The sequence below is a fragment of the Ceratotherium simum genome, chromosome 1 (assembly GCF_057802395.1).
Source record: "Ceratotherium simum simum isolate JZ-2026a chromosome 1, ASM5780239v1, whole genome shotgun sequence".
Lineage (NCBI taxonomy): Eukaryota > Metazoa > Chordata > Mammalia > Perissodactyla > Rhinocerotidae > Ceratotherium > Ceratotherium simum.
Window position 1 is genome coordinate 42,321,366 of NC_141900.1, and position 15,559 is coordinate 42,336,924.

General features: G+C 36.0%; 1 protein-coding gene across 2 annotated transcripts in view; it reads right to left on the bottom strand.

Moving 5' to 3' along the window:
- Positions 1 to 15,559, bottom strand: part of COL28A1 (collagen type XXVIII alpha 1 chain) — a 154,037-nt gene that overhangs the window by 71,917 nt on the left and 66,561 nt on the right. For both annotated transcript variants that reach the window (XM_087435021.1, XM_014788200.2), the window contains exons 18-22: positions 8,698 to 8,769; positions 7,871 to 7,939; positions 5,324 to 5,395; positions 2,228 to 2,296; positions 1,536 to 1,604 (exon numbers count right to left, since the gene is read on the bottom strand). In XM_087435021.1, coding sequence (XP_087291147.1) covers positions 1,536 to 1,604; positions 2,228 to 2,296; positions 5,324 to 5,395; positions 7,871 to 7,939; positions 8,698 to 8,769 — 351 coding nt within the window. The remainder of the gene's footprint in view (positions 1 to 1,535; positions 1,605 to 2,227; positions 2,297 to 5,323; positions 5,396 to 7,870; positions 7,940 to 8,697; positions 8,770 to 15,559) is intronic.

The window sequence follows — 15,559 nt, forward strand, 5'->3', positions numbered from 1 at the left end:
GGTGGAATTTTGCCACTTGGCCTTTCTGCACTGGATTCAAGAAAATGTCCTGCGGAGTGATTCACTGTGAAGTGTTTCTCTCATTCAGTAGAAATTAGGGCAGAAATCTTAATCTGGTGTTTAGAAACAGGCTTTAGGGGGGATCTGGGAGCTCCCTGAAATAATACACAAAACTGAATTCATGTGTCAAAACTTCCATCAGACATTTAACCCTCCAAGAGCTTAAAAAACAATGCATTACGGAAGAATGGCAGAAAGAGCATCATTAGAGGCCAAGGGATTAGAAAAATGCTTGGAGTGAAGAAGCAAGTAACTTTAAATACCATCACTAACAATGTCCAATAATGACCAGTAGAAAGCAGGTGGGGCTTATAAACCCCAGCCGCACATTTAATTGGATTTTATTTCTATTGTAAAGAATAGTATAAATAGAAGTAACTTTAAATCATGGAACTAGGAATACACAGATTCAGGAAGTTATCCAACAACACAAAAATCATCACCCAAATGTTCTTGATGGAGGTCATATCTGTAGGTTTAACATTAGGAAATTTAGAATTTCATCCTTGAATCGTACATAACGTGGGCTCCCACGTGCCTCAAGGTCTCGGGAATGGGGTGACCATCTTGCTCTGGTTTGCCCAGGACTTTGTCTGTTTTAGCTTGAAAGTCCACATTCCAAGAACTTCCTCTGCCCCCAGTAAATGAGATTATCACTCTAGCACGGATGCCGAGGTCAGGATCCTCCCTCAACCTTCAAGAAGAACAACAACTTACACCAGTATATAACAGGTTCTGCATTATATTTCACAGATGGTTCTAAGTTTTCTTTTTTGAAGTTTGAAAATCACTGATGTTAGTACTTGAACCCTTTTATCTAGAAGAGACAGACTGATAGAAATAAAGCCAGCTTCCAGGCTACATAACAACATGCTCTTCATTTAGTAAGTGCCGATTATGGAGTCCTACAGCCTGTTCTCAGAAACAGGGATGTGCTTGTTGACATCTGGATGTTACATTGTGCTGCGATGCTGGGTTTTGTGTGAGGAGGGAAATGGAGCTTTGTTGCCATACAAAAATAGATATGATTACTTAAAGCTGTCTTCTCCTATAATTATTTGCATTTTCATTTAAAATAACCCTGAAAGATGAATAACAAAGCAGAGAAATTTGATTCCATAAAGCTTCCAAACATAAACTTTTTGGACAATGTTTTGCGGAAGAGATACATGGGCCATTAATATTGAAATGAAAGAGGCTAGAGGCATATCATCTCTTATATCACAGACATTACAAAAAGAGCATTTTTGAACAACTGTTTGGTCAGCAAAAATTTAGGAGCTATCATCCCCCACATTTATGAAAAATAAATGATCTGACGGCTTGATTTTTAGAAGAGGGAATAGTGCATTCTTCCATCTGAGTTCATCAACGAAGAGACTGCGAGCAGAGCAATCTCAATCATCAACTTCTTAGGCATTAAATCTCCTTTCACTTCTGTCACATACAGAAAAAAAAACAGGAGTAAAGCATACCTTTGGTCCTCGAATAGCAATTCCAGGTTCTCCTTTAAATCCAGGCATCCCAGGTCCTCCTCTATCTCCCTGTACATTTCAAATAATGCTCAGTTTCAGACTTTAGGTTGCATGAGAAACCATAATGGCACAGAGCAAAAAAGCAATTGGCCAATTTGTAAAGGGTCTCAGATCTTGAGATAGTACGTTCCTCTAGTATATTTAAAGGCAATTTCAAATCCTAAGCAAATTAAACCTGTCAGTAAAGACTACTACCACTCTTTAGAGAAAGACCACTGAAATAATCGGTGGCTCTTTAGACTCAAATATTTAGACTTTAAGAATGTCTAGGAATGCTCTTAAATCTGAGTGGATTTCTTTTCTGCCAGACACTCTGATTATAAATCCTAGCAGATTCTTCTAAATAAATGCAATAAATTCTTACCTGTATTAGGGTCTAGGATTCGGAAGAGGTGGTTCAAAGTGAAGTGACAAGTTCAAGACCAGGAGCAAGAAATTTGGTTTCAAATCTTAAGTTTGCTGCTGGCCCTTAGTTTGCTTAATTGTGAGATATCAGATAATAGAACTAGATAATATCTTGGAGTTCTTCCAAAACTAAAATTCTAGTTCACTGACTGGTATCATGAATTTCTTCCCCCCTCCAGCTGCCAAAGATCCAAGTGAAAGAAAAAAATACTCCCAAGAATGCACACCTTTGGCCCAGGTGGTCCAGGAATTGACGCTCCAGGCATCCCAAAAGGGCCCATAATCCCCGGATCACCCTAAAAAATGAGCAAAATACTCATTACATTTCAAGCAAAGAAACCATATACAGGAATTATATTAGGAAAAACATACAAATGTCTTTCCAGTATTTTAAAATACTGTCTGTTTCACAGACCAATGTGAAAATATTTGAGCATCTTTGTTAAGCCACTACTAAAGTTACTGATGATTAAGATTTCAGTGCCTTAATAAATGCATTCAATTAATTCCTGAGTATTAGGAAATTTTTATCTCTTGTGCATCCTTTTATTAGCTAATAAAATTATGCAGTTCATGGTGCTTCCCTTTTGTGTTACATGCCTGGAAGCTCAGAGGGAAATATTTGTTCAGTTATAGCAATTATCTTCAGCATAAGGTTTTGAGTACACTTAGTAGATAAATAATATTCATTCCAGTTTATAACTTTTTCTTTTGTTATTTTATTTTATGTCCGACAGTATATCAGTCTTCCATTGTATGCTATCTCACATTCCTTTCTAAAAGTAGAGAGTTTATGGTAAAAAAAAAAAAACAAAAAAAACAGTCATGAAATTTCAAATAGAAAAATTAAAACATTTCTCTCTTTTTTTGGTATCTCAATACTGAGTCTCGATAAAGACTGAATCTGGAACAACAAGCAATATCTCTGTCCTACCTGGTTCTAGACAAGTTATTCTCAAATTTGGGGGAGTAGAGGAAATCATCAGAGGAATCTGGTAAAATACAGAGTCCAGGGTTTCAGCCCCAGAGATTTTCATTCAATAGATCTGGGGGCTGGGTCTAGAAGTATAAATTTTCATAAGGCACCTCTGGTGATTCTGATATAGGTACCACTACTGCACTTAAAAACACTATGCAAAGCAATTGGCATTAAAAGAGGATGCACACATCCCAAGAGGTGTTCAAAATGACCCATTTGGGATATTAGAAGAAAATATTAGGGCTATACTATATATTTTTATCTCATCTTTTGAAATTCTAATTGTTTATGTAAATCTCATAACATATGTTAGTATGATCATTTATGAATAAAAATTACAATTAAAAATAAATAAACAAACAAACTTATATTGAAGTATGATCAAGATTTTCTTTACTAGTAGGGATTTGTAAGCAAACAGTTTGGGAACTAGTGATCTAGAGTAGGTGAGGCAAACTGCAACCGGCAGGCCAAATGCTGCCTGTCTCCTGGTTTTGTACAGCTACGGGCTAAAAACAGTTTTCACTTTCTTAAATGATTCTTATATAAGTGCCTACATAATATCCTTAATCTTGCCTCTTGGCTCGCAAGCCTGAAATATTTACTACTTATACCTTTACCAAAAAATTTGCCTCCCCCTGCCTTAGAGAGTAAACTATTTTCAATAGGGTGAGCTGCCCATTTGGTCCTCCTGCTTCCTCCAGGAGGGACTCCATCAATCAGATTCACCTGTAATGACTCCAGCCCTGAGTTGGCCTATCGCTGTGCTGATCACCCAATATTACCGACAGGCTGAGCACTCTCGTCTACTGGGGTCCAGATTATACCAACGCATGTATGTGCCAATCCTTAATTCAAACCTATAAGGCAATGGCGCATGACACGGCCAGGATTCTGCCAACAGAAATCCCCCCTATTTAATCCTATGGCAAAGGAATAAAATATTAACCTGTTAAAATTTTCACTAAAACCAGGGTAAGCAAAATTATGCTTCTATATTTAATCTATTCTACTTCTTATTTAAAAAAGAGGCCAATTACTTTCAAAATACAAAATTATATACATAGAAAGTATACAATTCTTCTCAAGACCGTGTATTAAGGTGTGATTGTGCTTTAAAATATGTTAATTCTTCATCAAAAAAAGCTTTATTTCAAAATACAGAAAAATATTCACTTTGAAATAAAGGAACTAAGATATAAAGAGTAATCACTCTTATTAATACTAACACAACACGTTTCTCATATAGTGGCATTTCTCATCATGTGCTCCTTGAACTTCCTGCAGCAGAGGGCACTTATTTAAGAAATGCGGATTCCTCGGACCCATTCACCTACTAAATCCAGATCCCTGGGCATGGTGCTGAGAAATAGGAATTTGTAACAAGCTCCCCGGATGATCCTGATGGACACTGAAGTTGAAGAATCACTGGTCTACACAGGATGCTTTGTTTTGTACCTTCTGTTATCTTGCCAGTACCTTTTTTTTTTCAGTTGTTTTTTAATAGTCTGGTGCTTGAACATACTCCTTGTCTCTTTCTTACAACTAGCATCTTCCTAGAGGCCTGAACTCTCTTAGATTTGCCATTTCTGTTTCATGACACATCCAAATGACCTCAATATTCTCTCCTGCTAATTCAGGACACATACCTGATCGCATGTCTCACAGTTTCCTTCATTTCTTTCCTCTGCACCCTGTCTTGGGCAGTTTATTAGGACGTATATCCCCTACTTTCCATTTCACGGTATTGATTTTTTTCTCTCTGAGTAACTCCATGTAGTGAACACTTTTTACATACCAGGAAGTGTGCTAAGTGCTTTATTAACTCTTCTAGTCCCCACAACAACCCTGTGAGATGGATACTATTATTAGTTTCTTTTATGCTTGAAGTGACTGGCCCGGAAGGTTCCAGAGGGAGCAGGATGGGATTCCCATTCTCCTGCCCTCTGAAGCCCTGCTCCTCATCATCACTGTGCTGCCTCTCCATCCAGGACTTTTCTGTAGTTCAGAAAAACAAGATGATAGAGAATTGGTATGTCCTATGGTCCTAACTTTATCCCAATTCTGAGTATTTGGTGGTTATTAGAGAGAATTGACATACAGATTCTTTCTTAGAAGCATAAATATTCCAATGAAGATTACGTAATTACGCAATCTCTTTATTCCATTCTATTACCGTCTGGAATAGTATATTTTCTAAAGCCTTTTTCATTTAGGGGTTTTTGTTTTGTACTTGTTGAGAAGGAAACAGGGAATCAAATTTGCAGTAGAAATCTAATATTCTATTAAGACCAGACACAATTCCAATCTTCCCAAAGTATAAATGAGAATATATGACACATACCTTTGGCCCTTCAGGCCCCGGAAATCCTCTCTGTCCTTGATTTCCTTTGCTCCCTTTCTTTCCTTCATCACCCTGTCAAAATAATTATAAAAATATAGTTGTTGAATTAACAAACCCTCTTTAATCTTATAATAACCATATCAGGGCCAGATTCTCAACTAATACCAATTGTAAAGCGATGTGCCCCAAGCCCAGCTCACTTGTACAGGGTTTGTCAGTGTTCTTGAACAGATTGGATGACTTCAGAATTGTTCAGTCTTCGCCATTTATTCAATATGATTTAATATTTTTAAAAATCTAAGTTCAGTATCTTTCTTTGGGGACTTTTATTTGAATTTACAGTTCTCTTGTACCCTTGGTCTATTAACAGATGATTCTGAGACATTCACACGTTCAGAAAAGAGAGCTATCTGTGCTTTTTCATACTGGTTTTCAGCTTTCATGCTATTTCACTTTCAAAACATAAAATGAGACATTTTTCAAATCCAGCCCCACTTCTTCCTCAGTGGGGAGTCTAGCTCTTTCTCCCAAAGGAGACCAATAATTCTATTGGTAGAAAGATGTGTGAGCATTAACCGGGGGCAGAGCTAGAAACTGCCTACTGGCTGTTCTCCAGCCTAGTTGTGTACACCAATGCTCCCTCAAAAGACTTTTGTTACCTTCAACCAGAAGCTTCAGAGCATTACAAAACTATTCTTAAACTAGGGCTCAACAGCAAGGCACCATATCCAAGTGTGTGCCCAGCTCAACAAAGGAATAACTCCTGGGGGTTTGCAGCTGAGACCAGTTAAACATGTATGACGTAAAGGTTTTTAAACCTGAGCTTGCATCAGAATCGCCTGTGGGCTTATTAGCCCACAGATTGCTGGGCCCCACATCCAGATTTTCTGATTTAGTAGGTCTGCACTGGGACCCAAGAATTCGCATTTCTGACATGTTCCCAGGTGATGTTGATGTTACTGTCCAGGGACTACACCTTAAAAACCACTGGACTATACCAAGGTCATCAGCAATGCAGACACTCCACTAAGAAGAAGAAGTGACCTCCCCTCTAGGGGTCTACAAAGAGGTAATTAACTCTCCATGGTCCATACTAACGGAGAGCGGGGACCCAGGTAATAAAAAAATAACAGTTGAATGTCCAAATATCACTATCATTTGCCAATAGAGACAAAAATCTAACCACAACTATTTGTTTTCTTCCATTCACTACCAAATGTAACTTGTTGACATAAATCTCCCCGGAAGACAACAGCAGGAACCCAACTAAATGTAATAAAGTGCCAGCACTGAGCGATAGCATGCCTGTACTATGTAACATATTCCTACCACTCTTCTTCAACAGCCTTCCATAAGCCACAAGTCAGCTAAAAGCTACAAATCCAGGGGCCTCTCTTTCCAATGCACATTCTCCTTGCTCTGTTGGTGGCATTTGACACCACCCATTGCTTTCCTCTTGAAACTCTTTGTCTTTGGTTTCCCTGCCGTGTAACTATTGTGCTCATCTTCGTGCTGTTCTGAATGTTCTTTCTCCAGCTCTGCACACCATGGAATTCAAACCTCAACTCTCTCAGATATATCATTCATTCTTAAAGCTTCAATTATTAACTCCAAGGGTCTCTTTTCCAAAAGCATATTCTAGAAAACATTAGTTCTCCTGAATATTAGTAGGCAAGAATTTCTAAAAGTATTTTTGCGTGATGTTAAAAAAGATAGTCTCTGTCCATATACCTCCCCTCCCCCACAATAAAAGGATCTCATAGTCTGGTAAGTCAATAAACAAAAATGTTTAAAATTCTACACATATATTTAAATTTCAAATTCTCACATTTAAGGGTAAGGACTCAATTTTAGCGAATATTTTCACAAGACAGACTTCTTAAGTTATCAGTTACTATTTTAGTACAATTATAACTAGAACACTAATAAGTATACAGACTTTATTTTTTACTCATACATAATTCTTCAGAATCTTAATATGGGCATTGATGACTTTTTAAAAACATCAGGAACATCTGGCACTTTAGAGGCTGTAGGTTATGTCACTAATGGTCTTATGGATAAATTTGGATATTCTTATCTTGACATATAACGATGTTATTCAACTAGCATTTCTACAATGTGTAAAATAAATTTATGCCAAGTTGTACAAGTGAAACTGTCATTTAACAGGTGATATTTCTTATTACTGTGTGAGATTCTATGAACGTGAAGAAAATTTACGGACTTTCAAGTCTCAAGGATGTATCTCAAGTCTTTTCCTTTCCTATGTGTTTTTAGAATGTCAATCTGGCCATTTATTGAGAAAACATGTGTTAAACTCTTCCTATAAGCTGGGTCTTATGACAGATCTTAAGAAAATAAAAATGAATAATACATACTTGCAGTCCTCCAAAAGCTCACAAGCTAGTATCCATAATTTTAAGCCAGAAGTAAACACATTTGACATAGCAAGAATAACAATCAAATTTCTCCTAAGTTGGCTCCTTAATATCAGGACCAGAGCACAGACAGTCTGCTTCCCCCAACACTCTGTCAATTCCATACCTTGGGGCCAGGTTGTCCTTTTCCAGGGAGTCCTTCTGGGCCTCTTGTTCCGGGAAGCCCTGCTTCCCCCTAGAGGAAATGACACTAATGTCTTAGCTGACCTTCCATAAACAGTTTGTACAAGCCCACTTTGTCTTCTTTTACAGCCAGTGGATTCTCTGCTGAGACCCTCTGAAACAGACCAGACCTTCACTCTGGTCTCAAAATTAGTTGGAAGTTTACCAACTTGAATAAATTAATTTCAAACTCCAGTTTAGCTTAGAGCAGCTGAAATATCATGAAAAAGTCCAATTTCTCAGCCAATTTCCAAAGAAATAAGCTCACTTTCCTTTGGCTTTTCATTCACATTTGGTGGTTTTGTTTTGTTTTGTTTTTTTAAAGACCTTCAGCCTTTCCATCTGCTGTTTTTCACTACTTACAGCGAAAAATGAGTATTTCAAATGTCAACTCAAAATACTTCAGGAAATCTTTACAATGGCCTTACTTCCTGAATGCATTTACAGACTCTCCTTCTGGAAGAAAGAAAAAGTGTTTTTCTCTAAGTTTAAATTAAAATGCTTTCCAGGAATCCCAAAGGGACTAGGTCACTGGAGGACGCCATGGCCAAAACACCAGAGAGAAGGCAGAGGGCATAAGATACCACTCAGCCTTTGAATTGGTGCTCTTTCTATCTGAAGTAAATGAAAAAGGAAATTTAGAGTTGTAGGAAATTTTTTCTTAAAAAGACTAAATTTGTCCTGGATGGTTTAATTTGAGCTCCTGCAGGACCAAGATATCAGTGTGGTTCAATACGTTTTACTTCAGTAATATGAAAAACATAGTGTTACCTTCTTCCCTGCAGCTCCATCTTCTCCTGGTACTCCTGGCTGTCCTGGAACCCCTATTGAGCCTGGCTCCCCCTGGTGGATGAGCAAAGATTTTATTTCCCAGAAATAAAATCATGCACCTCCATTTTGAGGAACTTGCATTTGGATATATCTTATAGTGTCTGAGTACAGCCTCTAAGCGGAGAAATCTGAATAGTAATTAATAGTCATTAAAGTCTTTGACCTTGGGAAAGTTATTTGACCTCTCTGGATCTCAGTTTTGAATTATGTTGTTATGGGTTGAATTGTGACCCCCAAAAAGATATGTTGAAGTCCTAAGTTTTGGTACCTATGAATGTGACCTTATTTGGAAATAGGGTCTTTGCAGATGTAACCAAGTTAAGATGAGGTCATTGGGGTGGGCCCTAATCCGATATGATGGGTATCCTTATAAGAAGACGAAAACACTATGTGAAGACAGACACAGAGGGAGAACACCATGTGACGACAGAGGCAAAGATTGGAGTGATGCAGCTGCGAGCCAAGGAATGCCAAGGATACATGGCCTGTACCAGAAGCTAAGAATAAGCATGAAAGGATTCTTCCCTACAGGTTTTGGAGGAAGCATGGCCCTGCAGACACCCTGATTTTTGACTTCTAGCCTCCAGAACTGTGAGACAATAAATTTCTGTTATGTTAAGCCACAGTTTGTCGTACTTTGTTACAGCAACCCTAAGAAACTAATGTAAAAGTGAAATGAAAGGGGCCCTAACATCACTTCCAGCTCTAATATACAATAATTCTACTTCCTTTCAAGTTAATTTATTATTAAGAATAAGTTCTTTAAAACATTCAAACAATATAAAAGTGTCCTTACTGCATTTATTAAGAGCAAAAAATATTAAAAATAATTGAAAGTCATTTCAACTAAGCTAAAAAAACGCTAGTAAAAATAAAAAGCACAGTAACCTAAAAATAAGTAGAAGGATATGATAAGGATGAGAGCAGAGAATAACAAACTTGAAAATAAAAAGTAAGAAGGGTAACAAAATTAAAAGGTAATACTTTAAAAAAACTAATAAAATAAACTTCTAGCAAGAATGATTAATATTAAAAAAGAAAATGCACTGGGGCCAGCCCAGTGGCATAGTGGTTGAATTTGCGTGTTCTGCTTCAGTGGCCCAGGGTTTGCAGGTTCAGATCCCAGGCACAGACCTACACACCGCTCATCAAGCCATGCTGTGGTGGTGTTCCACATAAAAAATAGAGGAAGGTGGGCACAGATGTTAGCTCAGGGCCAATCTTCCTCACCAAAAAAAAAAAAGCAAAAACAAAGAAAAGGCACAAATAAATAGTATTAGGAATTAAAAGGAGATATAACTTTATACATAGTAAAGATTCTAAAAATCATAGAAAATTTCTGTGGCAATTTCAAACAAATATATTGGAAAACATTAATAAATAGATAATCTTCAAGAAAAATATAAATTACATAAGAAGGAATGGACAAGCTATACACCAATACCAGTAAACAAATTGAATCAGTAATCCAAAGTCTCTAACTTCCTCTCCCTCCAAGATCACAGGTTTAGTTGGTTTTACAGTCAAAGCTTACCATATTTTTAAACCTTTGAAGAACAGATATTCCCTTTCTTATACAAATAGTTCTGAAAAAGAGGAAAGTCTACCCAATTTATTTTATGAGGCTAGTAAAATCTTGATTAAAAATCACACAATAACAAGACAAATAAACTAAATTATAGACCAGTCTATCTATGAAAATAGATGTAACTTATGCTTCCAGTCAAAATGGAGAATAGGGACCAGACTTAATTTCCTGCCTGACACAACTGAAAAACCAGATAAAATATATGAAACAATATCTCTCAAGACATTAGACATAAAATAATGAAGGACAACAATACCTGAGAGAGAGGAAACAAATTAGATGAACGCTGTAATTTCCCCAGTTTACTATCCGGATAAAGTTTCCAGGTCTTGGTGCAGGGAGAGAGAACCCAGGGAAAGCTTAGAAGTCTCTCTAATTTGAGGAGACAAAGGTAGGAATCTGGGTAAGCCAAAGTATCAAAAACTCACAGAATAGATTCCCAGAGAGGAAGGAGTTACAAAGAGAACTATGAAGACCTGCTGAGCATCCCCCTCGAGTATTCAGGTGCATACTGATTAGCACAGTGTGAAAAAAACTACTCAAGGCCAGGAAAACAACTAACTGAAAGCATTAGAGAGAACTGAGAGCAGGCCAAAAATAGTGCCTGTTCCCAATTGCAAGAAAGAAAACCTCACAATTTTGAGGGCATAGATTAGAGTTCTAAAAAGTGTCTTGCCTCAATAGTGGGGAAAAGTTAACTCTAGACTAAATGCTGCTCTTGCCCTATCTAATAAAATCTTAAAGAAAAACCAAGAGGCTAAAACTAGTTTCAAGTAATTAAAAGCAACCAAGAACAAAAATATTTATAGGAACACAAAAATATCCAGCACCAAGAAAGGTAAATTTCACAACATTTGGCATCCAACCAAAAATTATCAAGCATGCAAAAAAGCAGAAAAAACTGACCCAGAAAATGACGCAGGTGATAGAATTAGTAGATGAGGACATTAAAACAGTTATTATACTGCATTCCATATGTTCAAGAAACTAGAAGAAAGTTGAAACATGTTACATAAAGACATGAAAGATATAGAAGGACACAAATTGAACTTCTAGAGTTGAAAATTGCAAAGAATGAGATAAAAGATACACTGGATAGAATTAAAAGCAGATTAGATACCACAGAAGAAAAGATTAATGAACTGAAAGATATAACAATAAAAACTATCCAAAATGAAACACAGAGAGAAAAGAGACTGAAAAAGAATGAGCAGAGCATCAGTGAACTGTGAGACAACTTCATGCATCCAAATTTCAGTAAAATTGGAGTTCCCTGGGTGAAGGCAGAGGATAGGAAATATTTGAAGAAATATTGGCTTAATATTTTCCAAATTTGATGAAATCAATAACCCATAGATTCAAGAAGATCAATGAACTCCAAGCACAAGAAAAATGAAGAAAACTAAACTAAGGCACGTTATAATCACATGGCTCAAAACCAGTGATATAGGGAAAAATATCAAAAGTAGCCAGGGAAAAGAGATATATTATGTAGAGAACCAAAGGTATAGATGACAACAGATTTCTCATCAGAAACAATGAAAGTGAGAAGACAGTAGAACAACATCTTGAAAGTACTAAAAGAAAAAGAAAAAGCCATCGACCTAAAATTCCATTCCCAGTGAAAGTGTAGACAAAATAAAGACTTTTTTGGAAACCAATTTGGCAGTTTTTTGAAAATCTAAACAGATACCTACCATATGACCCAGCCATTTCACTCCTAGCTGTTTACCCAAGAAAAATAAAAACATATGTTCATACAAAGACATGTATATAGATGTTTATAACAGCTTTATCTATCATATCCAAAAGCTGGAAACAACCAAAATTTCCATCAACAGATGAATGGATGAACAAATTGTGGTATATCCATACAATGGAAGACTATTTAATAATAAAGAACAAACTATTCATACATGTTAACGTGGATCTCAAAATAATTTTGCTGAGTAAAAAAAAGACTTAAAAAAAGCATATATAGTATATTATTCTACTTATATAAAATTCTAAGAAATGCAAACTAATCTATAATGACAGAAAGCAGATCGATGGTTACCAGATGAATGGAAAGCAGATCTATGGAAAGCAGACCAGTAGAGATAAGAGAAGTTAGGGAGGGATGGAAGGACAGTATTACAAAGGAACACATAATAACTTTTGGGAGTGATGAATACTTTTATTATCTTGGTTGTAATGATGGCTTCAAGAACATAGACATATGTCAAAACTTATCAAATTGTACACTACTCATGTGCTTTTATTGTATGTATGTCAATCATGCAATAAATAGAGTCATTTAAAATGGATGCAAAAATCCTAAATAAAGATTAGTCATTGAATTATTATCAGAAAAAACTATACATCACAATCAGTTGGGTTTATCTCAAGAATGCCAGAATGGTTCAACATCTAAAAACTCTGGAATTTAAATACACCATATTAACAAGTTCAAAGGGAAAAACAATATAATTATCTTAATAGGTACAGAATCTGATAAAATCCAATACTCATTTATGATTAATAAGCAACTTTTGGAACAACTGAAACAGAAAGCAATTACCTTAACCTAATAGAAGGTGTCTATCAAAAACCTACAGCAACTGTCACATTTAAAAGTGAAATTTTAGAAGCACTTTCTTTGAAGTCACTTCCTTTAAACATTGCACTGGAGATCCTAGCAGTGTAAAATGGTAAAAGATGAATAAGAAAAAGAACTAAAAAGGGATAGGTAAAACTGTTTTTATTTTCAGACAATATGATTATGTACACAGGGAGTAAAAAAGCAAGAGACTTTGTAAACAATTCAAAATAATAGATTTTTATAAGGGGTTGCGTACAAAATCAATATAACAAAACAATACTTTTCCTATAGACTGTAATAGCTAGTTAGACGATGTAGAAAAAATAAAACAATTCACAATAGCAAAAATTTCTCCAAGGTACCTTTTAAACTAAAGAAGTAGAAGATCTGGGGCCAGACCGGTGGCGCAAGCGGTTAAGTTGCGCACGCTCCTCTGCAGCGGCCCGGGGTTGCCAGTTCGGATCCCAGGTGCGCACCGATGCACCGCTTGGCGGGCCATGCTGTGGCAGGGTCCCATATAAAGTGGAGGAAGATGGGCACGGATGTTAGCCCAGGGCCAGTCTTCCTCACCAAAAAAAAAAAAAAAAAAGAGGAGGATTGGCAGATGTTAGCAGAGGGCTGATCTTCCTCACAAAAAAAAAAAAAAGTAGAAGATCTTTAAGGATAAAATGACAAATATTTTTCTGAAAAATTAGACAATTTTACTCTGTGGTTTGAAAGACTCACTATTTAATCTGAAAATTCAATGCAATCCTAGTGGGATACCCCAATGGGATATTTTGTCAAATTTGACAAGCCAATTCTAAAATGTATATGTTAGAATCAAGAATAACCAAGAAAGAAGAAGATAAGAGTATTTTCCCTATCAATGACAACACTTATTATCAATCTATTGTAATCAAGACAGGTAACAGCACTGAGATATAAACAGACAAATGGAGCAGAATAGAGAGCTCGGGCATTGATCCTCACAAATATAGGAACTTGACATATGACACAGCTGGTATTACAAATCAGTGTGGCAAAGATGAACTAGTCAATAACTGGTGCTGGTACATCCGGTTATCTACAGGGGAGAAAAATAGATGCCTGTGTTGCCCTATACACAAAATAAATTCCAGGTGGATTAAAGACCTAAACAAAAAAACACCAAAACATCAAAATTTTCAGAGGAAAATGCATAAAAATATCTTTATGACTTTGGAGTCAGGAAACGTTTTTAAATAATGTTCAAAAAGCCCAAGCCATAAAGGGATAGAAATACATTAAAATTTAAAACTTTCATAAACTAAAAGTTACACTATGTAAAGGGAAAAAGACAAGCCATCACCTGTGAGAAGGTATTTGCAACCCAAATAACAAAGGATTGATATCCAGATATATATAGAACTATCAATTAGTAAGAAACAGACACCCAACCTCAAAAAAATGAATATCTACAGGAATTTACCAAAGAGAAAAGCTGAAGGTCCACTAAGCACACAAAAACTGTTCAAATGGTTATCGAGTAAAAATTAAAACAATGAGATATATTTTTATATACTTCATATTGGCAAGAATGTAGAGAAAGGAGCATTGTCACCTGTTGCTGGAAGGAAGGTAAGTTAACTTGCATACCCTGTGATCTTCCATTCTACTTGTAGCTGTTTATCATCTCCCAGTGTGAGGAACTTGTACTCTGACTTACACAAAAGGAAACTCAGAATCTTTATGGCAGCATTGTTGGCAGAGGCAAAAAATGGGAAGAAATTTAAATGTCCAACAACAGGAAAATGGATAAATTTTAAATGAGATATTTTCATACAATAGACTACCATGAATAAATTAGAGGCATATAAAACACAAATAAAACGTAAGGCTCTATTTAGAAATACTCATCTGCGTGTTGTCTACAGTTTCTCCATATGGATGTTCTTTTGTTTCTGTATATTCTCTGAACATTCTTAATGACCAAAGGCAACTAAGAATCAATTATTCTATCACAATTCCTTCCCATGGGTACACAATTGAATAAATGTGGCTAGATTCCTATAGCATCCACACTATGTGTATTTTCTTCCTTAATTTCCTTTCTTAACGCTTATCTAAATTTTTACGAAGAAAGAAATGTGTGAACGTACTTAATGCCATTTAACTGTACATTTAAACATGATTAAGATGGTAAATTTTATGTTGTGTATATTTTACCACAATAAAAAAGAAATAAATGATTTTGGATAGGAAAAAAAAAAAAAAAAACGTAAGGCTGAGTATAAATATTTTGCAGAATGATACATTATGTAAAGTTCAAGAACACAAAAAAGCAGTATATGGTTTATGGATAAAAACATATGTGGGAAAATTATAAAAACTTTGAAAGAATGATAAACACCAAATCCATGATAATGACTATGGCTGGGGAGAGAAGAGAGGATGATGGGATTGAGGAGCACTGGTAGAGGCCTCCAGCTATAGCTGTAATGCTTCTTAAAAAACATGTCTAGAATAAATATGGCAAAATGTTAACATTTGACAAAGCTGAGCTGTGGAATACATGGGTGTTCTTTGTATTATTCTCTACGCTAGTGAGTATGTTTGAAATATTTCATTTTTTAAAGTGAGAGAAGCTTAAGATTACACATTTAGTTAGTGAC